We start from the raw sequence: 26,557 nt of genomic DNA, 5'->3' as shown, positions 1-26,557 counted from the left end.
ATTCGAAATGACTGAATTCAACTGACCGACCCATTCCGCTGCTCCCGCCTCTGCTTACAACACAGTGCTCCCAGGCATCTTCTATACTGGCGAGTCCGCCTTCCGTGACATCTGGTGGTCAGTTCCGTAGGGGTGGGCGAATACTTTTGATCAGATGGCATACTTGGCGAAAATTTGAATACGAAGGTGGTTTGAAAAGTTCTCGGAATCACCACGAGAGGTCAACGCTAGCGCAACGAGTTGTTCACGTGATATTCATTGGACTGTGGCGGTGACGTGGCTCTGTTGTTGTTTCCACGTAGTGATTTGCGAAGATGGAAAAAAATCGAGATCCGAGCAGTGATTAAGTAATTTGTAAACAAAGGTATGAAAGCAAAGGACATTCATGCTGACTGCCAGAATACATTGGGAGGGGGGGTCTTGCTCCTTCATATTCAACTGTTGCCGAGTGGACAAATGAATTTTAACTTGGTCAGGAGAGCTTAGGTGATGAAATCCGCGCAGTGGTCGGCCAAGATGTGTCACTATTCCAGAAATCATTGCAAAAGTTAAATAGTTATAGAGGAGCGCCGATTGAAAGTGCGTGAAATTGCTCACGCTTGCCAGACGTCATCTGAAAGGGTATATCACATTTTAAATGAAGAATTAGAAATGAAAAAATTATCTGCAAGATGTGTGCCTTGAATCTTGACACGCGCCCGCACACATGTGCCGTCGCCATGGCAAAACTACACGAACTAAGGTATGAAGTGTTGCCACACCCACTTTATTCACCTGATATGCCTCCGCCAGACCTCCATCTCTTCCCAAAACTGAAAATTTTTATGGGTGGACGAAGATTCACTTCAAACGAAGAACTGATAGCCGGAGATGACAACTATTCTGCAAGCCTGGAGTATCAAGGCACTAGAACATTGTTAGACCAAGTGCATTAATCTACAAGGAGACTATATTGAAAAATTAAAAAAGTTTCAGTGGTGTAAGTACTTTTTTCCTATTCCTTTCCGAGAACTTTTCAAACCATCCTCTTATATGGTTGAAACTATGCACTTATACAGCCAAATTCTCCAAAAGAGAGATTGCTGCGTTATGATGAGTCACTTATGACTCTTGTGTTTCTTCTGGTGATAATGAGCTATTTTATTTTCAGTTATCTTTTCTTCTACTGTAGTTAATTCACAAGGTTTATCACATGAACTGTACACAAATTCTGAGTTGTAGATATTAGCGGCCTTGATGGATGGTAGGGCAGGCACTTTTCCGCATTTTACAATCACTGCTATTCGGTTTTAGCTATTCAAGCTGGGCACTTTCAATTACAGAAAAACGTGAAAACTCGCCAACCACCAGGTATATTCGTGTAACCAACTACTCTCAATAACTGAAAAGCTTCCTCGTAAGTGACTTTTCCCAGTACACAGCTGAAGACTTCTCAGCACCTCTTCGGACATAAAAAATATGACTATTCTAAAATACAGGAGATTTTTAGAAGCAGTAATCACAAATTTAGATTTAAATTCCACTGAAGGAACATAAGCAAATATTAACTTTGAGTAATAATGGATCCAAAGCCCCTGTAAAATCTTAACAGGACGTCATTTTCGGCATTAGGCTGTAACCGTTTCTATCGAGCTATTGAAATTTAGGCTATATGCCATTGTCAGACATATACAAAAACAAATATGATGTCCTAAGAAAAACGTGACAGGAAGACAGCAGTACGTACAACAAATTTGCTGCTGACATTCACATATTTACAAGATACGATTTCATAATACGACCTATTTCCATGCCGTGTTATTACATTGCATATTTTAAGTACGTGAACATTAATAGACTGCAAATCTGTAGCACCTACTGTTGCTCTTCTATAACTTTCATCTTATTTTTTGTGGATGCTTGACAGTTTCATATAAGCCGAAATTGCAACAGCGCAATAAAAATTTTACAGCCGAAAGTGAAAGAGTGACGTAATTTAAACAAGTAAACACATTTTTTTTCTTTTTTTGCCGAGTTCGCACTCATACATAATTTCTTGAAGGACGCCGTTGTTCGCTCTGGCTTTTAAAATTATTTATGTATAACATTCACAATTGTGGAAAACTGCGAGACTGCCGAAATTACAATCGCAGAATTGATAAACAATTAGTTTAAACAGTTGAAGGTGTAAATGATGTCTTTCTTAAGTATGTATATAAGGGTGCTACAGAGTTCCTATTACAGACTCTGCGGTTAGTTCAGTAGACTTGATATATGAAATTTTGATAAGGAACTAGTGTCCAGAAAAGTTCCGTTTGGTTCTAAAATAAGAGTGAAGATCGGATCGCTTTGAAATCTCCCGCTTCATCATAAGCGCACAGCGGATACAATGAGCTCTCTGACGTGTGTTCTCTGCAAGAGTCGCTCCACGTACACCGACCCTGCTGTTCTCCGACGCATGTTCTCATACGCACAGTCGACAAAGCCTTGTGTGCGCCGAATAACTGCTGCAGCCGCCGGAAGATGTTCTTCCTACTGCGCATGAGTCTCGTACGCAAGACTTCTCGTATCGCCCCACAAGAGAAAGTCGAGAGGAGGTAAGAGATACAGGACATAAAATCCCGTATATAGCCTGCGATCATCTTTATGTTAATAATTGGCAACCAATGCTGTACAATCGCAATAAAACCATGAGATGTTCAATTGACTCTTATTAGAACATGTTACGCGTTTCGGGATTACACCCATCTTCAGACATCACAAACTCCTTCCTAACCAACCTGGCGTACAGTCTTTAAGCAGAGACTGCTTGTGTCGCAGTTATAGTCATATGTTATTCGACACTTTCTTCGAGTTGTCAAGGCTGTACGCCCAGGTTGGTTAGGAAGGAGTTGAAGTTTGTGATGTCTGAAGATGGGTGTAATCCCGAAACGCGTAAGATGTTCTAATAAAAGAGTCAATTGAACATCTCATGACTTTATTGCGAGAGGAGGTGAATCTGGCGAGCATGATGGCCAACGAGTTAGTCCACCTCGGTTTCCCACCTTTCACAGTATGTTTGGTTCGTGGATGCCGCGTGAAAATGCGCGGTTGCGCCACCATGTTGTAAGCACATTTCCTGGCGGAGTTGCAGTACAAAATCTTCCAATAGCTCAATCAGTACCTCTTGTACGAATGTAAAGTGTCTGAAACCCGTTAGGCAGTACGGAAGAACCTACGTGACGGAGGAGACTTTAAAGTGATCACGTCTTCAAACTTATCTCTCATCCAAACAGTACATTTCTGGACACGGGTTCCTGTATGAAAAGGTTATCTACTGTCCACAATCCGTAGAAGGCTCTAATAAGAATTTAGGAACAATATATTTATTAGCAAACCTTTAAAATAAATGAGGCTTTATTGCACAATTGTTTCTGGCTATGGATCTTATGTAATTTTGTGCACTACTCAAGCATGCAACACCTCTTCCACGAAGGCTATTTTTTCAACTTCTACATCCAGTTGCGAAATCAAAACCACAGTGAAAAATCAAAAGTGTTTTATTTGCAACATTTAGCTACATCTTTAAGCTACTTCTTTACATAGTCGCCGCTCCGTAGCGCGATACCAACTTCTCAATATTCCCATCAAAGAAGGCAGCCACCTGTGATTTCCACCAATTATCTACGCTGATCTGCAGCTCGTCGTCTGTGACAAAATGCAGCCAGTGGTCCGCGTGAGTGGAGAGATGAAAGTCATAGGAAGTCAAGCCCCGACTGTGCGGTGGATGATCAAACACTTCACATCGACAACAGTGCAAGAGTGCCTTCGTTGCACCTGCAGTGAGCGGCCAAGGATTGTCGCGGAGAAGGGAACGCATTACAGATATGTTATGTGGGTTGCATGAAACCAGGCGAAAGCCCTCAGCAGGCACCTCTCACTTGGAAGGAAACACTATTATTCTGGGCATCTTTACGCGCTCACTGTGCGCTCAGAAGTGGACAGTGCCATGTGATACGGTGGATGGGTATAGTAGAGACACTGCACAATTTATGTCCTCAAAGCTTCACCAGGTTTTCGCAGTGGTTTTAATTTCGCGACCGATCAGAAATTGAAAAAAAAAAAAAAGTAGTCGTCGAACATTTTTAGTTCACCGCCACCATCAACATATTGTTGACTCAGGGTAGTTACAAATGCATCTAGTAACCAGCGACCGGATCGCAAGCAGTAAGCTTTTCCGAAACGCACTTTGACTGTACTTACCGTTGTCGAGCACCCTACGAGTCTCCTGCCTTCTCTTCTTGACAGTCACTTTACGGAAGACCGTCCCACTTATCGGCTCGACGTCGAAATCGTCGCCCGAGCTGGCGTGCACCGGCGAACCGTCAGCCTTGTGCGAGGACAGCGACGAGGTGTCGTCCCTGGCGCCGCCGTAGCGGCGGCCGTGCGGGGGTGGCGTCGCCACGATCTCGCCGCCGCTGTCGCTGTTGCCGCTGTACTCGAGGGTCGACGACACGTAGTCCCTGGTGAGCAGGGGGCGGCGGTGGGGCGGCGGCGGCAGCACCGACTCGCGGCCGAGCAGCGAGTGCCTCGAGTGGGCCGCCGAAGCGGGCGCGTCCTGCCCGACGAGGAAGTAGCGCCGGTGGGGCGACGCGGGGGCGGCCGCCTCGCCGCCGCGGTCCACGGAGGAGTGCCGGTGCTGCAGCAGCGACACGGTCCTCGACTGGGGCCTGTCCACCACGTCGAAGCTCTGGTGCCTCCTGGTGAGCGGCGACACCTCGCGACTGCTGTGGCTCGTCGACGACGACGTGACGTCCCTGAGGTCGCGTACGGCAGCCAGCCTACTCTCCTGGACGCTGGGGCTGCTGCCCGGCGAGGACGACTTGTCCTCCGGGGCGCTGCCCGCGACGTAGTCGTCCGACTTCTGGCGGCCGACGTCGGCGCGGTGGTGCTTCAGGACGTGGTTCTGCAGGTACCTGCTCTGGAACTCGGCGTCGTCGTCGCTCCTGGAGCTGAAGTACTGCTGCCTGCGGACCCGGGCGCTGAGCGCGGGCGAGTTGGACATCCTGTCTCTGAACGTGCCGGCCGGTGGACTCTGCTCGGCTGTTTCGCTCGTCGTCGCCGCCGCCGCAGGGCGGTCCTCTACGTCCGCTACCGGCGGCGATCTGGTCGGGGATCGATCGGTCGTATCTTCGTCGTCTGGGAGGCTGTACTTTTGGGACTGGGACTGCTGGCTGTCGCGGGAACGCGGAGATCCGCAGGGGCCGCTCTCATCCCTCGGATACGACGGCGACTTGTCCCTCGGTACGTGGTTTAGCGAAGTGTAGCAGCATTCTTGGTGGCGCGGAAGACTGTTGTACGCTCTCAGTTCCGGAGAGTCTCGAGTTGCTGACCACCTCGATGACGGATCTGCACACAAGCGTAAGAAGAAGAGACGTAAGTATCAAATTATCTTATTAACTTAGGAAGACATCCATATTACTAAAAGGTCAGACGGGCATCTGGCCACCCCGTCCAAGCCGCAGGTTGCTTACATAACGCCTTCAGGGGAAAAAAAAAAATTGTGATTTTCCTTATCTCAGATAATAATACACCGTTCGTTTCTCTCTATAGAAGACTAATTGTATAACTTTCAGTAAATCTGTGTAACTATTAGTAATTACTTGTAACTATTCGCAAGTATTAATTTCAAAACTCATATATCGTCATATTCACATGTTTTAGTTTATCAATCATAAGTAAGGGTGACATGTTTCTAGAAACATCCCCTAGGCCGTGGCTAAGCCATGTCTCAGCAATATCCTTTCTTCCAGGGGTGTTAGTTCTGCAAGGTTCGCAGGAGAGCTTCTGTGACGTTTGGAATGTAGGAGGCGAGGTACTGGCGGAAGTAAAGCTGTGAGGAAGGGGTGTGAGTCGTGCTTGGGTAGCTCAGTTGGTAGAGCACTTGCCCGCGAAAGGCAAAGGTCCCGAGTTCGAGCCTCGGTCCGGCACACAGTTTTAATCTGCCATGAAGTTTCAAGGGTGACATGCATTGGCTAATACCAGTATGAAGTAAATTATTAAAATGTTACTTTAAATGTTAAAACAATATTATATAAGACAAGGGTGTATGTAGACCAATCATAACACTGTAGTGCTTCTGCTGTGCTTAGCCTCATTTTTGAAGCAGATGAAGTTGTCTGTTTGTGTTAGTAATTGTCTCTTTGTACTTCATTCAGCTTCTAAGCAACAAGGGCAAGCAGTTGTGAGAAAACCAGAAGTGCCTTCAACAATTAGCATGTTCGAAGCTTTTATAACAAGTAGTAATAAGAGTGTTCTGAAACGATTGTTAGCACACTTTTAAATCAGTTTTATTCGAATGCACATATCCGAGATCAGATTAATGCAAAGATCCATAAAATATATATAACTGTATATTGGTAATGTTGTAGCTTGCCTTTTGTACACTACGCAATTCAATGTAGTTCTCTCACATGTAGTTCCGTTGTAATTTAAAATCATTATGTAAAATTGTACTGCACACTTCTAGGATCACGCCTATGTGGCATGTAATGCTTTGGTTTAAAACCTTAATCCCATTATTTGGGCTCACAATTTCACAAAAGATATGCATCAAATGGGACGATACGTGTATAAATCCATGATAGTGCGTGCAAATATAGAAGTACCATCACGTAAAACTCACAAAAGGCACAGATTTTGCCTGTTCTTACGTACTTTCTGGGGATATTATGATTACTTGTGTACGAGGTGCATTCAAGTTCTAAGGCCTCCGATTTTTTTTCTAATTAACTACTCACCCGAAATCGATGAAACTGGCGTTACTTCTCGACGTAATCGCCCTGCAGACGTACACATTTTTCACAACGCTGACGCCATGATTCCATGGCAGCGGCGAAGGCTTCTTTAGGAGTCTGTTTTGACCACTGGAAAATCGCTGAAGCAATAGCAGCACGGCTGGTGAATGTGCGGCCACGGAGAGTGTCTTTCATTGTTGGAAAAAGCCAAAAGTCACTAAGAGCCAGGTCAGGTGAGTAGGGAGCATGAGGAATCACTTCAAAGTTGTTATCACGAAGAAACTGTTGCGTAACGTTAGCTCGATGTGCGGGTGCGTTGTCTTGGTGAAACAGCACAAGCGCAGCCTTTCCCGGACGTTTTTGTTGCAGTGCAGGAAGGAATTTGTCCTTCAAAACATTTTCGTAGGATGCACCTGTTACCGTAGTGCCCTTTGGAACGCAATGGGTAAGGATTACGCCCTTGCTGTCCCAGAACATGGACACCATCATTTTTTCAGCACTGGCGGTTAACCAAAATTTTTTTCGCTGGCGGTGAATCTGTGTGCTTCCATTGAGCTGACTGGCGCTTTGTTTCTGGATTGAAAAATGGCATCCACGTCTCATCCATTGTCACAACCGACGAAAAGAAAGTCCCATTCATGCTGTCGTTGCGCGTCAACATTGCTTGGCAACATGCCACACGGGCAGCCGTGTGGTCGTCCGTCAGCATTCGTGGCACCCACCTGGATGACACTTTTCGCATTTTCAGGTCGTCATGCAGGATTGTGTGCACAGAACCCACAGAAATGCCAACTCTGGAGGCGATCTGTTCAACAGCCTTCGGCGATCCCCCAAAACAATGCCCTCCACTTTCTCGATCATGTCGTCAGACCGGCTTGTGCGAGCCCGAGGTTGTTTCGGTTTGTTGTCACACGATGTTCTGCCTTCATTAAACCGTCGCACCCACGAACGCACTTTCGACACATCCATAACTCCATCACCACATGTCTCCTTCAACTGTCGATGAATTTCAATTGGTTTCAACCCACGCAAATTCAGAAAACGAATGATTGCACGCTGTTCAAGTAAGGAAAACGTCGCCATTTTAAGTATATAAAACAGTCCTTATTCTCACCACTGTCGGTAAAATTCCATCTGCCGTACGGTGCTGCCATCTCTGGGACGTATTGACAATGAACGCGGCCTCATTTTAAAACAATGCGCATGTTTCTATCTCTTTCCAGTCCGGAGAAAAAAAAAAACGGAGGCCTTAGAACTTGAATGCACCTCGTATTGTGTTGTGTAGTGAGATAAGTATTTCCTTGTAATATGTAATTAATGTGTGTTCTGTATCCTTGAAAGTAACATAAAATTAATGTTAGCATTATTTTTAGGAGGTACACAATGTATAAAAGTATAATACTTCAGATACACAAAATAAGTCTAAGGAGTAGGACATGTGATAAATTATCTTGAAATACAAAGCAGAACTTTGCTGTGGTATACAATACAGAGTAGTAAGAACAGACGAAATTATTGGAAAAGAGTAGTATGTGTGTCCATCAGCAGATATCGTCATTGTAAATCATTTAGTAAATGTGTATGTCACTAATATGCTAAAAACGTAATATAAAATAGAGCGCAGCACATTTGCAAGGCACACACATAGTACTATGTAAACTTTTCTGCACATCGCATGAACACATGAGTACGATACGCTCACACCTTTCGAGCTATCGTACCATTTTTGGGGGAAGGGAACCCGTTACTTTCTATATTCCTCTACATAACTCCAGATCTCTAACTCTCTCTCTCTTCCATAACCACCACAAATAGATTTTTACCTCGTTATTTCAATCCTCACTCTATATCTAATTTTGTCCTCACTCTTCTCTGCAGAACTCCTATCTATCTATCGTTATAAATATTTCTTCTCCTTCAAAATTTATATTTATTATTTTTGTAAAGTGATATCGAGGGAGGGAGGGGAACGTACTGCATGGTTCAAGCTGGAAAATGGGCTGCGACAGGGAAGTGCACTTTCGCCTTTATTGTTTATTATTGTTATGGATGAAATCCTACAGCAAGTATGAGATGCAATTGGAGATCATAAAATGAAAGCAGTGCTTTTTGCCGATGACCTGATGTTATGGGGAAATTGCGAGAAGGAGGTGCAAGAGCAGTTAGATGTATGGGAGGCACGGCAGCACAATATGGAATGCATTTCTCTGCAAAGAAAAGTGAAATAATTGTCACAACAAGGAAGAAGAATAGGCCAAATGTGGATATAACTTGTGGAGGGGAAAAACTACAAGTGGTAGAGAACTTCAAGTACCTGGGAAGTATGATTGAAAGTAAGGGGGGGAATGCAATGGAAATAAATGAAAGGTGCAGAAAAGCAGGGCAGTTCTACAAATGCATTAGGGGGCTTATTTGGAGCAAGGAGGTGCCACAGAAATCAAAGGGAATTATATACCGAACCTACTTTGTCCCCATATTGGCATACGGAAGTGAGACATGGGTAATGCACAAAAGCGACAAAAGTAGAATACAGGCTAGTGAAATGAAGTTCCAGAGGAGCAGGTTGAGTGTAACAAGACGAGACAGATTGCGAAATGTGTATGTGAGGGAAAGACTAAAGGAGGAACCAGTACAGGACAGGATAGAAAAATCAAGACTGCGGTGGTATGGACACATGAAGAGAATGGATGAGGGAAGAATTCCAAAGAGGATGTTTGATCTGCAACTGGAGGGGAAGAGGCCCAGAGGAAGACCAAGAGATAGATGGGTGAAGGGAGTGAAGGAATGTGTGACGAGAAGAGAATAGAACTGGACGAAGGTGGAAGAGGGGGAATGGTGGAAAGACAGAACACGATGGAGAGGCTTGTGTTCCCGACAGACCCAGCCAGTGGCTGGAAACTGTCCAAGATGATGATGATGATATCGATTTTCATTCACTATGTTCTTCTTTTTTCTCTCTTGTTTTCATACATTTGTTAATACTTTTGTAATGTAACACTAAACCACGTATGCTGCATGGGATAGCGAAGATCTGGTCCCCTCCTCGTGGCTAGGGACGGGAAACGGTGCAGTCACTCGCAAACAAAACATTTGTGAGTGGCTGCAACGGCTAAGAGAACATGACTTGCTGCATATATACCGAATTCACTAAGCTAACAACCCACCTTAGTTGTCAAGGCGGTGGGTTTTGCATGTGGTTAAATGGGAAAAAAAATGTTCATTTCTCACACAGGCCAGACGAATAGAGAACACATACGAGGAGCTATACAATGTGATTAGATACGGAACAGCACGGAAAGAAACCAACAGTACGTCAGATTCGATCTCCACGCGCCTGCATCTTTGCAAAAGAACGAAAAAAACGGAGCCGTATGACAGCCAGGACAGAACAAACAATCAACATGACAGACACGTCAGAGAAAGATAGCGAAGCTGACTCAAGCAAGACTGAAGACTAACGATGAAGACTTCTTCCTTGACCAAATCAAAAATGGCTCTGAGTACTATGGGACTTAACATCTGAGGTCATCAGTCCCCTAGAACTTAGAACTACTTAAACCTTACTAACCTAAGGACATCACACACATCCATGCCCGAGGCAGGATTCGAACCTGCGACCGTAGCGGTCGCGCGGTTCCAGACTGAAGCGCCTAGAACCGCTCGGCCACACCGGCCGGCTTTGACCAAATCACCTAGTAGATAACCCGTGACATGTTATTGTATATGAAGTCACATAATAAACTTGTAAACAAGAAGCACATAGCTTAGTAACAACATAGCCACCGGTGGGAGCAAGGCTCTACATCAACCCGAGTTACAGCCCCCCCCCCCCCCTCAATCGTTCCCGCTAGACTTTGGCGACAGTAATTTACAACTCACCTATTTCCTTTCGTCTCTGAACTTCATTCAAATTTAATAATAATTCGTATGTTTACCGTAAATATGATTTATGTCCCATACCTTGTTTCGACAGCAAAAGAAAATTCTACAGATCTTTTCATTCTTATCTTTCCATTATTTTCTTCTACATTACTAAGTTTTTATACAACGCCCATCGTTTCCCTTAATTAATATAATTCGGTAGTTGAATTCTTATATTTTTCAGAGTGTAGTCACGAGTATATTTTTCTGTATGAGGTAAGTTTTTCCGTTCCTCGCTTTGTGTAAACAGAACACGTGATGTGGGAAGTTCGTTACTCCAGCATACGTTTAAAATTCAGTTGTATGACTTCTCTTTTAACTGTATTGTATGTGGGAACTTTTCTCGTGTGTATGTTTTTTTATTTCTTCAACTTTTCATTTCGTTTCAGTTTTAAGTTTGTGTAGCTTCTTTCATACAACGTGGTGGTGATTTCACAGTGTGTAATTTCAGTTCCATCATGAATAAGTTTTATTCTTAATTACGCGTGATATTTTATTGCTATTTGTGTCTATGCGGTTTACATTCGTGTTCTTGAAACTTCTACGAGTCTTAATAATTTTGCTTTACTCATGAATATTCACGACATTTGCGGGTGTTTCACGCCATCGTAGCTTACAAGGGGAGGCCGCCAATTGAGAAATTCAGATTCAATTCATACTGCGCATAATAAAACCTCATGGCCAGAGGTGTAATGTGGCAAAGCACCAAGATGCACTTCTCGAGAAAATCGACAGTTAAAAGAAACCGTTGCGGTGAAATACTCTCTACGATTAATCATTTTCTACAGCGGTAAGCGCTCGGGTTCGTAATCCGAAGGTCGCCGGATCGAATCTCGCGCCATGCAACCTTTTTTTTTTTTAGTATTTGTTTTTTGCAATTCAAATGTGTGTACACACACACACACACACATATATATAATTCCCGGCAATCAGTTGCAACAATTATGCATATAATAAGTTGTTGAAAGTCGTTTGTCGTGGAAAACCTGGCGTCTTCGAACATCATTATGTTTTCCGCAAACAAAGTTATATTTCACAAATGTTATTAATTGTCTTCATAATGTTAACCACGTATAGTTAACGGAAGACGTAGAAACGATATTCCGAAACGAATACGTATAGCGTAAGTCAAACGTTCGAATTAGAATAGAAACCCCACGCACACAAATTTGCTATGGCAGGTATGAAATATAAACTCCGTTACTCGCTCGTTACACATGAAGGACAGATGTTGAATGGGCCGAAACGAGCCGTCGCATAACAGCGTAGTTGCCTGCTAACTTCGAAAGAAGGTAGATGCGGTCCCTAGCGCAACTTATAACATCGTCGAAAATCAGTGCGGACGTGAGAGCTTTGGTACACCCTGTTAAGCAAACGGAAAAATGGAGGCGGTACAATTGGAGAGCGATCCGCCTTCACCAACATGCATTAGCAATTCATTAATAGTATATATATATATATATATATATATATATATATATATTTGAATTACAAAAAAACAAATAATAAAAAAAATGTTGCATGGCGCGAGATTCGATCCGGCGACCGGATTACGAACCCGAGCGCTTACCGCTGCGCCACGACGCTGTAGAAAATTATTAATCGTAGAGAGTATTTCACCGCAACGGTTTCTTTTGACTGTCGATTTTCTCGATAACGGCTGAGAAGTGCATCTTGGTGCTTTGCCACATTACACCTCTGGTTATGAGCTTTTATTATGCGCAGTATGAATCGAATCTGAATTTCACAATTGGCGGCCTCCCCTTGTTAGTTTAGTGTGCAAGGTGATGCAGACAAATTTCTGTGTCGGAAAGTATTCCATAGTAATCTTATTCGCAATAATTCAATCACAGCGATAGTGAGACTCTGATTTACTATGATGGGAAAAATTCTTTTTATCTCTAATCTTGTGTCTGAATTGTGTGTGTTTATGTGAACTTTTTCCATGCACGCGTCAGAATTCCGTTTCATTTATCACAGCAGTGTACCGCAGCACTCAATATAATAGTAATGTAAGTGAGTTACTTAATTACATAACACGCAAAGACAGATCATAGTTTAGAATTACTTTGTGAATTTTTAATGTGATGTTTTATTTTGATCACTACTTCAAATTGTGGTGACTTGCTCAGACAAACCCCTCTCTTTTTGTAAGATTACTTTTAACACATCCCACCTGTCTCTTCTGAAGGGCAAATCGAGCGAGGTAGTGTAGTGATTAGCACACTGGACTCGCATTCAGGGATTTAGATTTTCCATGATTTCCCTAAATCTCTTCAGAAAAATGCCGGGATGGTTCCCTTGAAAGGGCACGGTCGATTTCCTTCCTCATCCTTCCCTAATCCAATGAGACCGATGACCTCGCTGTTTGGTCCCCTCCCCCAAACGAGTCAACCAATCTGAAGCGCAAAGGGCAGGCCTTATATCTGTAGATTTTTGGGTCATTATCTTATTCTTTTTGTTGAGGCTTAAGCTCCTGCTTGCTCTGAATTACTTGATTTTACGTTTGTACTTAAATTGTTCCCATACGCTCATTCTACAAATTTATTTGGTTTTTTTACTGATATTAACACGTTAGAAATGCTTACCAATTCAGTGATTAATTCAGTTCTTACATTAAATTTTCCCATTTTAATTAAATTGGATGACGACCCAGAAAAATTTGGTGGCACACAAAACTTACTGTAGATTGCAGAGTTCCGCATTGGCTAACTTACCCTACTTTCTGCTTGCAGATCGCTCTCAAGGTAACCATTTACCCATTAAGGACCATTTAATGTGACCCCGTCTATGTTCAACGTGAACTAGTCACAGAGGGCAGGTGGCAGCACTAGCAGTGGAGGGTATACAGGGTGAAGCGAAATTCGCGCACTTGGGCTCCGCAGCACAGCTCCTCACATGCCGACGATAAAGAAAAGGTCCCTACAAAATTCCGTCCGGCGAGTACATCCGCCATAAAATGGACGTTAAAGAGTGGCAATCTGAAACACTGTAACCACATGTATGGTAACTACTTTCGTCAGCACACAGTCCCTGTGCTGCACAGTTGGTGCAGTGGATAGAGTTTTGGGTTAGGATGCAGCAGGTCGATGGTTCGATCCTGGGTTGAGGCCTATGTTTTTTATTTGATAAATGTACCGTGCAGGGTACCTGGCATCTTAATCGTCGACAGCGATTGCAGCGGCTCCTCTAGAAAACACTTGCACTTACATACTACAATCGTAGAAATGGAAGATTATTCAGCTTTGAAAGAAGCCCTTTTCTTGTCATGGAATTTCACAATCACCTCATCCATGAGATGCGAAACCTGTTTTCTTTGTATCCTCCTCCAACAGTCACAGAGATTAGTAGCAATTATTATTCTTGCCTCGTTCAGGTCCATACATTTCGTTAGGCCTTACGTTACCAATAGGACTACCAATGAGCTTTGCGAATGAAGTCCAAACTCGGTTACTATTTGTATGTGTTATCACCATGGTGCCATGCCTATCAACACTGAGTCTGGTAACCGCATGCTGTTTAGTACGTTTTTCAATACAGTATTATTATTATTATTATTATTAGTGTATCGATGGGATTGTGGAAACATCACGTCTATTACCGTTAGGGACACAGTGTAATTCGAAATAGAACATTTCACAATTAGCGATGTCGGTATGATTCATGCAGAACAATATCTGTCAAAGGGATAATGCGCATTACATGGAACAGGCGCATGTTTAGCATCTCGAAATTGATATTATTTTTGTAGTTATTCTGTCCTATGAGAGGTCATTTGCTTCAACTGTCTACTGCTTATTTGTCTAACCACGTATTTGTTACGTTCACAGTTACAAAATGTTGTAAATTTAGGATACATGTGACCTAAGAAACAGCGAATATTACGGTATGAAATGTCAGAATGAAATTAACAAAAAATAAAAAAAATGCGCCCGAACCCAGGATCGAATCCACGACCTCCTGCATGCTATCCCAAAAGTCCATCCACTGCACCAGCTGCGCAGCACTACTCACATGTGCTGACAAAGGTAGTTACCATACATGTGGTTACAGTGTTGCCAGATTGCCACTCTTTAGCGTCCATTTTCTGCCGAATGCACTCACCGGACGAAATTTTGCGACAGACATTTTTTACCGCTGGCTTGTGAGGAGTCGCTTCACCCTGTAAGAAGCGTGCCGGGAGAAGGCGGAAAACAAGGCAGTTACTCTTGTGATGCCAAACGCAGCGATTTATCTGACGTTTAGAAGGGCATGATCATAGGATTTCGGGCCAAGGGGGAAGCATTTCCGAAACGATTAAGTTTGTAACCTGTTCGCGAGCTAAAGTGGCTAAAGTACACCGTGCTTGGCAAAGTGGTGCAATCCAAAACTGCCGCCTAGGCGACTATAGTGTACCACGGGCACTAGATGAAAGGAGTGAACGACGGCTGCGGCGGTGGGTACAGGCCAATAGACGTGCTACTGTTGACAAGCTGATCGCCCAGATGAAGCAAGGGGCTATCAACAGTGTCTACTCAACGACCGTTCAGCGGAGGTTGTTGCTTATAGCCCCCTGCAGCAGGCGCCAAGTAGATGCACCCATGCTGACTGTTGTTAAGGCTGCAACTTGCACGCTAATACCGCAACTGGGCGTGCACTCAGTGGCGGCAGGTGGCCATTAGGCTAGGCGCAAATTGAGACGCGTATAGCACGTGTGACGTGACACGACACTGCAGCGCGACGCACGTGTCGTGCTGGTCCTGCGCATAATGGGACGCGTACACCATACTTCGCACGCGACGATTGGCGACGCTCTGCGCTGACAGAACCGAAGCGCGCGCAACCTCTCATCTTTCTCAAACGATTTTACAGGAACTATTCAGTGAAAATATTTGATTTTTGCCTTACTTGTAGCGTTACGTGTCAGCTTCGTGGCGAAGAGCCCATCATCTCGCTAATGGTCATTTTAGTAATATACAACACAAAACTCAAAAAGTTGGCAATGAATAATAGGGGTTGCCATGATTTTGCGTTTGGTGCGTAGTACACCATATGTTGCTGCGTATGAAATTCAGCTAACATATTGAATTTTTGTTTAGAGTTGGGAGGAGGTCTCCATCTGTCTCAGATTTTGAGAAAATGGATCCTATGTAGCGCTTTCACTCCCGATCTCACGCCCACGGGAATGAAATATTCTTACATCCCTCATGGTATCTCCTAAATCGCTCGAGACATCGGAACGTGATTTTGGTGAATGATGACACACAAGGAGGATAGTACTTTGCCAGTTCGTAAACACGCTGAACTTTCTTATCTATGACGATACATCAGTAGTTATACTTCCCTTCTTATTTTTTTCATTCGAGTGAGTGTAATTTTTTAAGTGTTGTAGACAGCTAGTGAGACAAGAGTTTCCTAGTATGTAAGTGAACATGAAATTTCTTCTCTTACGTTACCACAAACCGTCACAGTGAGGTATTTCGTAAGTTATTGAGCTCTCTGGTCGCTAATTACTTGTTTAATGAGAGTAACCAGCATCAGGCATGTGCGTGTCTTTCCGCCTGAAAAGTATGCTCGTCATTACTTTGATACTGCTCACATGAAGAAAAGGAATAAAATCCTTTGGTAAGTTTCCATTCCAGTCGCTCAGCGTTAAAAATACGATGAGTTATGCGATTCGGCCAAAATTCCAGCAGAGTTGGCAATTTATTTTTGTAAGAATTGTTAACCTTTTATTATTCGAAGAAGCATCACCATTTACGAGTAACGGCCACATTTCTCTTGTTGGCAGATATGAGAGTACTTATTTTGCTAAAACACAATATAATTTGCACAAACTCATTTTTGCAGCAGCTATTGTGACAGAATTCTGAAACAGGGTGTCTCATTCAACAAGTAATTAGCGACCAGAGAGCTCAATAACTTACGAAATACCTCACTGTGACGGTTTGTGGTAACGTAAGAGAAGAAATTTCATGTTCACTTTCATACTAGGAAACTCTTGTCTCACTAGCTGTCTACAACACTTAAAAAATTACACTCACTCGAATGAAAAAAATAAGAAGGGAAGTATAACTACTGATGTATCGTCATAGATAAGAAAGTTCAGCGTGTTTACGAACTGGCAAAGTACTATCCTCCTTGTGTGTCATCATTCACCAAAATCACGTTCCGATGTCTCGAGCGATTTAGGAGATACCATGAGGGATGTAAGAATATTTCATTCCCGTGGGCGTGAGATCGGGAGTGAAAGCGCTACATAGGATCCATTTTCTCAAAATCTGAGACAGATGGAGACCTCCTCCCAACTCTAAACAAAAATTCAATATGTTAGCTGAATTTCATACGCAGCAACATATGGTGTACTACGCACCAAACGCAAAATCATGGCAACCCCTATTATTCATTGCCAACTTCTTGAGTTTTGCGTTGTATATTACTAAAATGAGTATATCACAACAAGTATGACCATTAGCGAAATGATGGGCACTTCGCCACGAAGCTGACACATAACGCTACAAGTAAGGCAAAAATCAAATATTTTCAGTGAATAGTTTGTGTAAAATCGTTTGAGAAAGATAACAGGGTGCGCGCGCTTCGGATCTGTCAGCGCAGAGCGTCGTCAACCGGCGCACGTAACCGTCTCAATATGCGCTGGATCCGCGCGACACGTGCGCTTCGCGCTGTAGTGTCGTGTCGCGTCTCACGTGCTACACGCGTCTCAATTTGAGCTTAGCCTTACAGCTGAATCACATTGCATGCTCCATCGGACAAACGCCGTTGGCGTGTACGGCGTAAAACGTCTGAAACCAAACACCCTACACCAGTCTGGGGAATATTTTCATGGTATTCCCTGGGTTATCTCGTCATTCTGGAACGCACAATGGATCAAGACAAGTTTGCACGTATCCCTGGGGACCAGATGCACCCTACATGCAGTTGGTTTTTCCTCGGCACGGTGGTATCTACCAGCAGGACAATGCGAAGTATCACACTGCTCTCAATATAGGTGCATGGTTCGAAGTGCACCAGGATGAGTTTATTGTACTTCCGTAGCCACCAATCGAGGATCTGTGGTACCACCTCGATCGGCCTGTTCGCGCCATAGATCCTCAACCGGGAAACCTGGCGCAGCTGGCAACTGCACCGGGGTCAACATGGCGCCACATCCCTGTCGTACTTTCTCTTGAGTCTCTTCCAGCCAGTAAACACGTGCTCCAAAATGCATATCTTGAACGTTATGAGCACTTGTTCATTGGAAGAGTTGCGTTTCACAGTAGTCAAGATGAACGAGTGCTCATAACGTTCAAGATATGCATTTTGGAGTACATGTTTACTAGACTTTTTTTCTGGTTCCGGCCCATGCTACCACTTCCCAAAATATGGAAAGCAAAGAGCTTGCAGTGGAAGAAATGTTTCACATCATCGAAGATCAAGAATTGCTCATAACTCTTAAGATATAGATAAAGCGCATGTTTACTTGAATTTTTGTTTCGGACGAGCATTTCTCTCATACCCCTAAATATTGACCGTCACTTCTGAAACATCCTGTGTAAGTGATATTGAATAGTTATTGGCTGCGGTCAAAATTCCAATACTTAACTGTCCACTACAGATATTTCAAATTTTCCTATCTTAATGTTCTGCAAAGAGTGTATAAAATGCTTTTGAATTAATCACATGCATTACTAGTCCTCTCCCAAGAGCTGTTATGAGAGTGATAATTAAGTGCACACGTAGCCGGTAATTTCCTTAACCTAACGTTCCAGATGGAAAAAAAGGTATTTTGAGCACCTGCACCGTGGGAATTTCGTAGTCACATATTTACATTCCTTTTTATGTGGAAATAACTTTTTTATTGTTTCAGTTGGTATCTGCTAAAAACAAAAGAGATTAATCGTAATGCCACTAGACTATAAACTGACGATTAGAGCTGAATCTGACTTTGAACCGCGAATTTTCGCCCGTGAAATGTGATCCCACCTCGCCCGTGAAATGTTTAAATGGCTCTGAACACTATGGGACTCAACTGCTGTGGTCATCAGTCCCCTAGAACTTAGAACTACTTAAACCTAACTAACCTAAGGACATCACACACATCCATGCCCGAGGCAGGATTCGAACCTGCGACCGCAGCAGTCGCACGGTTCCGGACTGCGCGCCTAGAACCGCGAGACCACCGCGGCCGGCACCCGTGAAATGTGATCCCACCTCACGGCGTATGATCTAGGATTAACATTTATACAACGCACATCTCCCGGTTGAACTTGATCTGAGACCCATTTCTATCTTAAGCTAAGGTTAAATGCTTTATACAATCGGCCCTGAATGTAACTGCACAATTCTGTCACTGTACGACACTCAGTTCAGGAAATACGAATTTCCAAACAATTTTGACTTTCCCATTGTTCTATGGGTCAATAATTCGAAACTAATGATCAGAGCTTTGGGTCTTCAGTCACAAAGGTTTTACACGCGTGAGGTAAAATATTTAACACATTAACTAATTTGTAAAGTAATCAGACGGATGAAGCTGTTTTATACATGGTACTTCTATTATTTAAAGAATCGATTGTGCGGGAGATTACGGCTGATATCTAACTCTATACACGGTGTTTCGGGAGGAATACCAAATATCTGAGGTGGTGGAATTTTTTTTTTTGGGTCATCAGTCTACTGACTGGTTTGATGCGGCCCGCCACCGAATTCCTTTCCTGTACTAACCTCTTCATCGCAGAGTAGCACTTGCAACCTACGTCCTCAATTATTTGCTTGACGTATTCCAATCTCTGTGTTCCTCTACAGTTTTTGCCCTCTACAGCTCCCTCTAGTACCATGGAAGTCATTCCCTCATGTCTTAGCAGATGTCCTTTCCTCTCCGATTCTGCGTAGAACCTCCTCATTCCTTACCTTATCAGTCCACCTAATTTTCAACATTCGTCTATAGTACCACATCTCAAATGCTTCGATTATCTTCTGTTCCGGTTTTCCCACAGTCCATGTTTCACTACCATACGTACATCCTCAGAAATTTCTTCCTCAAAGTGTATACCAAATCGAATAAAACATTCCCACGTAACATGTCTTATTGTTATTGGTTACAGAGATAAAGCTGGTTAGAGAAATAACTTTTCATTCCGCATTTTCTGATCCAGTTGATGTTGATTAATTTGTCGATTGTCATTTTTATCTTGAAGCTGAAACTGAGCAAGACTTTACATAACTGAGTTTTTCAGCTGTAATTGTATTTCGTTAGCCAATGCTACAGTATCGTTTAATCATGACGGACGTATTTACAAATGGTGAGTATTTCGATATCGTATTTGTGTACGGATTTTGTAATGGAAAACGCTACTGCTGCTTGTACATAAAAACGGTAGACGTTTTTCTAGCCGCTGAGTACCAGATTCAAGAATGTTTACTTGTTTTTTCGCGAACGGCCTTGCCGCAGTGGTAACACCGGTTCCCGTCAGATCACGGAAGTTAAGCGCTGTCAGGCTGGGCTAGCACTTGGATGGGTGACCATCCGGTCTGCCGAGCGCTGTTGCAAGCGGGGTCCACCCAGCCCTTGTGAGCTAAACTGCGGTAGTGGCTCCGGTCTCGTAAACTGACATACGGCTGGGAGACCGGTGTGCCTACCACATGCCCTTCCATATACGCATCCAGTGACGCCTATGGGCTGAGGATGACACGGCGGCCAGTCGGTACTGTTGAGCCTCCCAAGGCCTATTCGGAGTTTAATTTCTTTACTCGTTTTTTTCACAAAATTGCATGAGACTTTTCCAGTGGCCGGCACTCATATTTCTTTTAACTTGCAATGAATAGAGTGTAGATGAAACAGAAGACATCATTCATAAGGTATAACGTAGTCTTCCAACAAGCACATGTAAAATTTCTACACTTACACTCACCTATACAAGAAAATAGAGGATATTATCCATTTATAACGGATTTAACAATTCCGAGAAGGAGATGGATTTGAATTTTGTCGTTGGCTAAAGGAAATCACCGAGTAATCCAATTAAAACGGTGTACTGATTATAAGCTACTTTTACCATCGACGGTATTAGCAGCACTCATAACTCACATACTCCTAAGTGGCCCGACGAAAACACACATGGCTTTCAAGAGACTCAATTTCAGGAACGTTTCTCTGCAAATGTGTGGTTCGATATGAGAGACAAGCAGCTGACTGGGCCTGTTGCGCTACAGCATCGTCTTACAGGGTCCCGTTATTTAAGATTTTCTTGAAGACGAGCTTTCAGCATCATTGTAAGAGGTTTCTTTGGCTACAAAGGGTGGATCTTCGAGCATAATGGGACCCTCGGAAATTCTTGTCGCCAGTTGACATATCACCCAACCGTAACATGGAAGATGGATCGGCAGAAATAGTCGTTTCTTGGTCACCAAGGTCCCCGGACTTTACCCCCTTCAGTTTTTTCCTGTTGTAATCTTTGGTAGAGACAGTCTAGAAAGAAAAGTTAACAAAAGACACGACCTGATCGTTCGCATTATGGATAGTTCCGCTCCCACAAAAAACGCCAAGACGACCTCAGATGAGGTTCACGCGGTGCTGTCAACAGAAATTAGAAAGTGCATTGAAGTCTGAGCTGAAATTTATCAAAATCAACTTCGAACATAACCACTTGCCTTTTCTTAATAGCTTCTGTGATTGTAATTTTTCAGGCTTTCCCGGCGAGGCGTAGTCATGTTTTGAACAATCGGATTTCTTCCGGTTATTCTTGCACGATATTTCAACTGCGTGACTCACATTCAACTTCAGGTGATGTCTGTGCGTATTGCATTGTTTACGTTCTACCAGTTGTATGTCTGTAACCAATAAAACTTGGACCCATGTTATGTGGAACAGTTTATTCGAATCAGTCTTCCAATCAGTCTACGCTACATTTGACTGAAACATTTACTGCTCCTACTGGAACACCCTATGTATTTGAGATGATTAAGTATTGGTATTATTTCATACAACAATGTGTTAATAACTGTCTCTATTTACCTACTGTCTATTCTTAGCTAAGTTCGACTTTAAGGATTTTGTTCCATGCCCTTTTATCACCTGTCGTAACAGGGACACTCTTTGAAGGCACACAACGCATGTGGCGAGCGAACGACGGCCGTCCAGCAAAGTCCATACCCCAAATAATGAGAGCCGAATGAAATTAATTTCGAATCACAAATTCGAACTGCGTGCAAAATTCCCATTCATCGATAGTAATCTCAGACCAGACTGTTAATCATTTAAAATGTCATTACACTAAATCAATCACGTTGTGTAATTAGATTAATTTTCCCAGGGCAACGATACCACCGATAGTTTGCCTGCATGGAGGACTATCAAATGGAGGGGCGAAGTAATTTTCCCATTTAAAATTTAATTAATTTAGAAGGTATGGACGATGGCGAAAATTTGTAAAGTTCTGGGGCCGTTACGTTTAAGTTGAAGCCGCGCAGTCGCAGAGGCACCATAATTCCCTCCCCATTCGGAGAACTGGCGCCCAGAGAGGTGTCCCAACTTGAGTGCGAAGTATTCGTGCCATCCCCCCGGGCCGAGTCAGCAGCAATGGTTCCTCCTCCACAACTTGTCATATTGGCTATGTGAACCCCTTCGCTGACCACAGGTGCTCACTTCGGAGTCGCGTTCGAGTTCAACATCAGCAGGCAGAGCTGCTCTCCAGCCCATTTGGTTGTGGACGTCTTCAGATCTCGAATTGTGGCAGTGCGGAAGCTACCGTCAATTCGATATGTGAGCATTGTCTTCCATTATCTTGGGAGCAGCCTCATGCAAAGACGCTCTGGTTTCGCCAGCATGTTTCACGACAAGAAGCTTGCAGCCACTACGTTGGCTGGTACTGCGCAATCCCGCACTACGAGTATTTGGCATTCGTGGAAAGCTTTCTTGTTCGGTCCCTGGGCTCGCATTTAGAAACTCATGGCTAAAATCTCCGATTTTCTTAATCCATATCGGTTAAACAATCCTCGTCTCTCTCCAGTCCAGGACTGTACGTATTCTTGTCTGGTTTCTATTGGGTCTCTAAGTATTTTCTACACTGCCTGAAAAAAACAATTAGTGCACCCTGTTTCCAATTCACTCTAGCTTTGTTGTTGCAACAGTAATATGGAGTACATGAAACGATTACATTTACAGATCAATAACACAAGAGGTTCTGAGGTACGAGTTATCGACCCACGCTGAACACCCATGTTATTGTGTGGTGTAGCCTCCACGGGCGCCAATGGAGACGCTGACTTTGGCATCCGTTCGATCGTATAGGTGGCAAGTACTGTCGTAGGATACGTCAGGACACACCTGCTAAACATGTTCACGTTGTTCTGTAAGAGGTTTTGGTTGACGAGTTCGCACTACCCGCTTCCCGTCCGATCACATCCCACATGTGTTCCATTGGAGACAAGTCCGGAGATCGTGCTGGCGAGTGAAGTACCTGCACGTCTTGCAGAGCACGTTGAGTTTTGTGGCCAGGCAGCAGTAGAACCGTGCACGTCGATGCTGTGGCGAGACTGGAAAACGTGCTAGAAATGTGCGTGCCCGTATTCCCATTGCTAATGACCGATTCGCAACAGTTCGTGTTGAAACGTCTGGACTCACAAATCCCCTTATATGTGCAGTGGTAGCTGTACAATCTGCCGATGCTGCCTGTGCAATACGACGATCCTGGTAGGCGTTTGTGCTGCGTGGACGTCCGGAACTTTGTCTACGGGTGAGAGAATGTTCACGTGGACATTGATACTAACATCGTTGCGCAACTGACGCACCAAGTCCAACTCGTGTCGCATTTCTCCGAAAGAACCATCCTGCCACACGAAAGGCCACAATTTGACATCTTTCGAATTCGCTCAGTTGGCTGCAGGAAGCACGAGTGCGTCTCCACGGCATGGTTGCCAGCTTGCTTCGTACCTTTGTACCACAGTAGGCCTTCTGGCTGTGACCATTCCCAATTGGAAGGTAAACACAGATGGAGCACTGGTAGCTATTCGACTGTGTTGTCTGTTGGTGGGCGACGTTGAAACCACCATCAATACATCTACCTACACCCCAGGTGGTATATGAGGGCATCGAATCAAAAATCTACGTCGTCTTGCTAACTGTACTAGTTTTTTTTCCCGGCAGTGTATTTCATTACTTGTCCTGAAGCAAGGTGGTAGCTTGCCGGGTGACTCAGAATTGTGAGTGTACTCATGAAAATATTCTGACACGACACCTCACATTTATGTCCTTTTCTACAATATATTCGAAGCAAATCGCATTTACTAGTTATTACTGATCTGCAACTTTCCCAATGCCCCTTTCTCTTTAATTATGCTGTAAATTTGACTAAGGAAACATTTGCAGTACGTGAAGAAGCCCAAAAGCCTCCAGCGTCCGGGGACAGAAGGGAAACAGTGATAGGCAGTTCATTCCCCAGTTTTCATACATTGTCGCCACCGACGTGGCTACAGACGATGTAACATCTCTCTCACCTCCCTCTAGTCGCTCCACTGTCACGTCCTTTTTTAACACTGCATTTCCTGTTCGCGACTGTGTGGTCGTCCAGTTCGCAAATGTGGGCGTCAGGATAGTTTCTTCTATCTATGGCCGAGGTCTTCTATGAAACCTGGCGACGGTCGGTCGGTGTTTCAAAAAATGGTTCAAATGGCTCTGAGCACTATGGGACTTAACAGCTGAGGTCATCAGTCCCCTACAACTTGGAACTGCTTAAACCTAACTAACCTAAGGACGTCACACACACATCCATGCCCCAGCCACGATTCGAACCTGCGACCGTAGCGGTCGCGCGGTTCCAGACTGAAGCGCCTAGAACCTCTCGGCTACTCCGGCCGGCGTCGGTGTTTCCCTAGCCGCTCCAAATGGGACTTGGTCGGAGTCTCCTAGGCTGATTTCATGGGCGACTCGTTTTCCCGTAATGGTCATTGATTTCCAGCACCTGATATAAATAAATTTCTGAAGGACGTAACGGAAAGCGGCACCTTCTAGAAAAGTTATTTGAGCGGAAGTAGGAAATCAATAGAAATGCCTAAATTCTGCTTCTGAGTCTGACTGAAAGCGCTAAATATTAAATAACTGCAAGGACCTCCTGGGAACACTCGAAATCGTCGAGGAGTTGCTCCGCAGGGGGGTGGGCGGTCGGGGGGCGGTGGGGTCGGCGGGAGGGGGGGGGGTGAGGCAGCAAGCGGTAGGCACGATATTGCGGAGTTGGCGTTTTCCGTTCCGGTTCCGCAATTCACTGTGAACATTGCTCTCTTCGCCGGATATCAAGATCCAACGCTAGAGCTTTCCATTCTCATCAGCCATATGGTTCTCTGTCGACCTCGTCGTCTCTGACGCCCTGGATTTCCATCCAGTATCCTTTTAGCTACCGCCTGCCGCTGTGGTCGAGCGGTTCTACGCGCTTCAGTCCGGAAACACGTGGCTGCTACGGTCGCAGGTTCGAATCCTGCCTCGGGCATGGATGTCTGTGATGTTCTTAGGTTAGTTAGGTTTACGTAGTTCTAAGTCCAGGGGACTGATGACCTCAGATGTTAAGTCCCATAGTGCTTAGAGCCATTTGAATCATTTTTTTAGCTACCTCCATATCACTCATCTGTGCTACGTGGTCCGCCCACCTCAGTCTGGCCATTTTGCTATTCTCCTAGAGGACTGTTACTCTGTAATGGTGTTGTAAGTAGGCTGTTTAGGTTTTTATGTTGGTGACGTCACGTAGCGCTCTGTATGAAAATCACTGGCTGTGCTGTTTGCAGTCTGTGGCTGGTTGGCATTGTTGTAATATTCGCTACTGTAGTGTTGGGCAGCTGGATGTGAACAGCGCGAAGCGTTGCGCAGTTGGAGGTGAGCCGCCAGCAGTGGTGGATGTGGGGAGAGAGATGGCAGAATTTTGAGAGCGGACGATCTGGACGTGTGTCCATCAGAAAGAGTAAATTTGTAAAACTGGATATCATGAACTGATATATATGATGACTTTTGAATATTGTTAAGGTAAATACATTGTTTGTTCTCTATCAAAATCTTTCATTTGCTAAATATGCCTATCAGTAGTTAGTGCCTTCAGTAGTTATGATCTTTTTATTTAGCTGGCAGTATTGGCGCTCGCTGTATTGCAGTAGTGCGAGTAACGAAGAATTTTGTGAGGTAAGTGATTCTTGAAATGTATAGGTTATTGTTAGTCAGGACCATTCTTTTGTAGGGATCATTGAAAGTCAGATTGCGTTGCGCTAAAAATATTGTGTGTCAGTTTAGTGTTGATCAGAATAAGTAAAGAGAGAAATGTCTGAGTACGTTCACTTCTGCTCAGGTGTTTGAAAATCAAATAACGTAAGGGGTTTACCAGCACAGCAATTCATTAATTTTTCTAAGGGGAGGTTTCAGTGTGATGCCGGCTGGGAGGCGAGCAATTTTGTCGCCAGGAGTGTTTACATAGGCTGGGGTGGAGCAGTGGCAGGTGTGGAGTACTCACTGGAGATGGTCCAGGAGCGGCGGATGCTGCGCTTGACGACGTCTGCGGGCGGCACGTAGACGCGGTTGTCCCTCCTCCTGCTGGGCCGCCGCACGTACTCGTTCATCCACTCGCCCGTCGCCGCCTGGATCTCCCTGTACACACCAACAAACACATACCGTGTCATTCACAAACGGCACAGTTCACATTTATGTAACACATGACTTAACAGTGCTAAATTGTTGCTTTAAAATGGTACTGGAACACAGATATATGAACATCCTTAGAAATACTGATTATGCGATGCACCAGACTTCAAGCACAGAGCTACTACAATCGGAGTTAGTCAAATGAAATGACTTACCACCGCTTGAGGGATGTCAACAAGTAATATTTGAGCCCAATTAGCCTTATGACGAGTTGTTGTTGTTGTTGTTG

General features: G+C 44.1%; 1 protein-coding gene across 1 annotated transcript in view; it reads right to left on the bottom strand.

Moving 5' to 3' along the window:
- Positions 1–26,557, bottom strand: part of LOC126213481 (uncharacterized) — a 550,281-nt gene that overhangs the window by 305,892 nt on the left and 217,832 nt on the right. The window contains exons 3-4 of the mRNA XM_049941309.1: positions 26,141–26,274; positions 4,222–5,367 (exon numbers count right to left, since the gene is read on the bottom strand). Coding sequence (XP_049797266.1) covers positions 4,222–5,367; positions 26,141–26,274 — 1,280 coding nt within the window. The remainder of the gene's footprint in view (positions 1–4,221; positions 5,368–26,140; positions 26,275–26,557) is intronic.

Source organism: Schistocerca nitens, chromosome 1 (genome assembly GCF_023898315.1).
Source record: "Schistocerca nitens isolate TAMUIC-IGC-003100 chromosome 1, iqSchNite1.1, whole genome shotgun sequence".
Classification (NCBI taxonomy): Eukaryota; Metazoa; Arthropoda; class Insecta; order Orthoptera; family Acrididae; genus Schistocerca; species Schistocerca nitens.
Note: the sequence above shows the minus strand (reverse complement) of the source record. Positions and strands in the feature narration are given on the sequence as shown.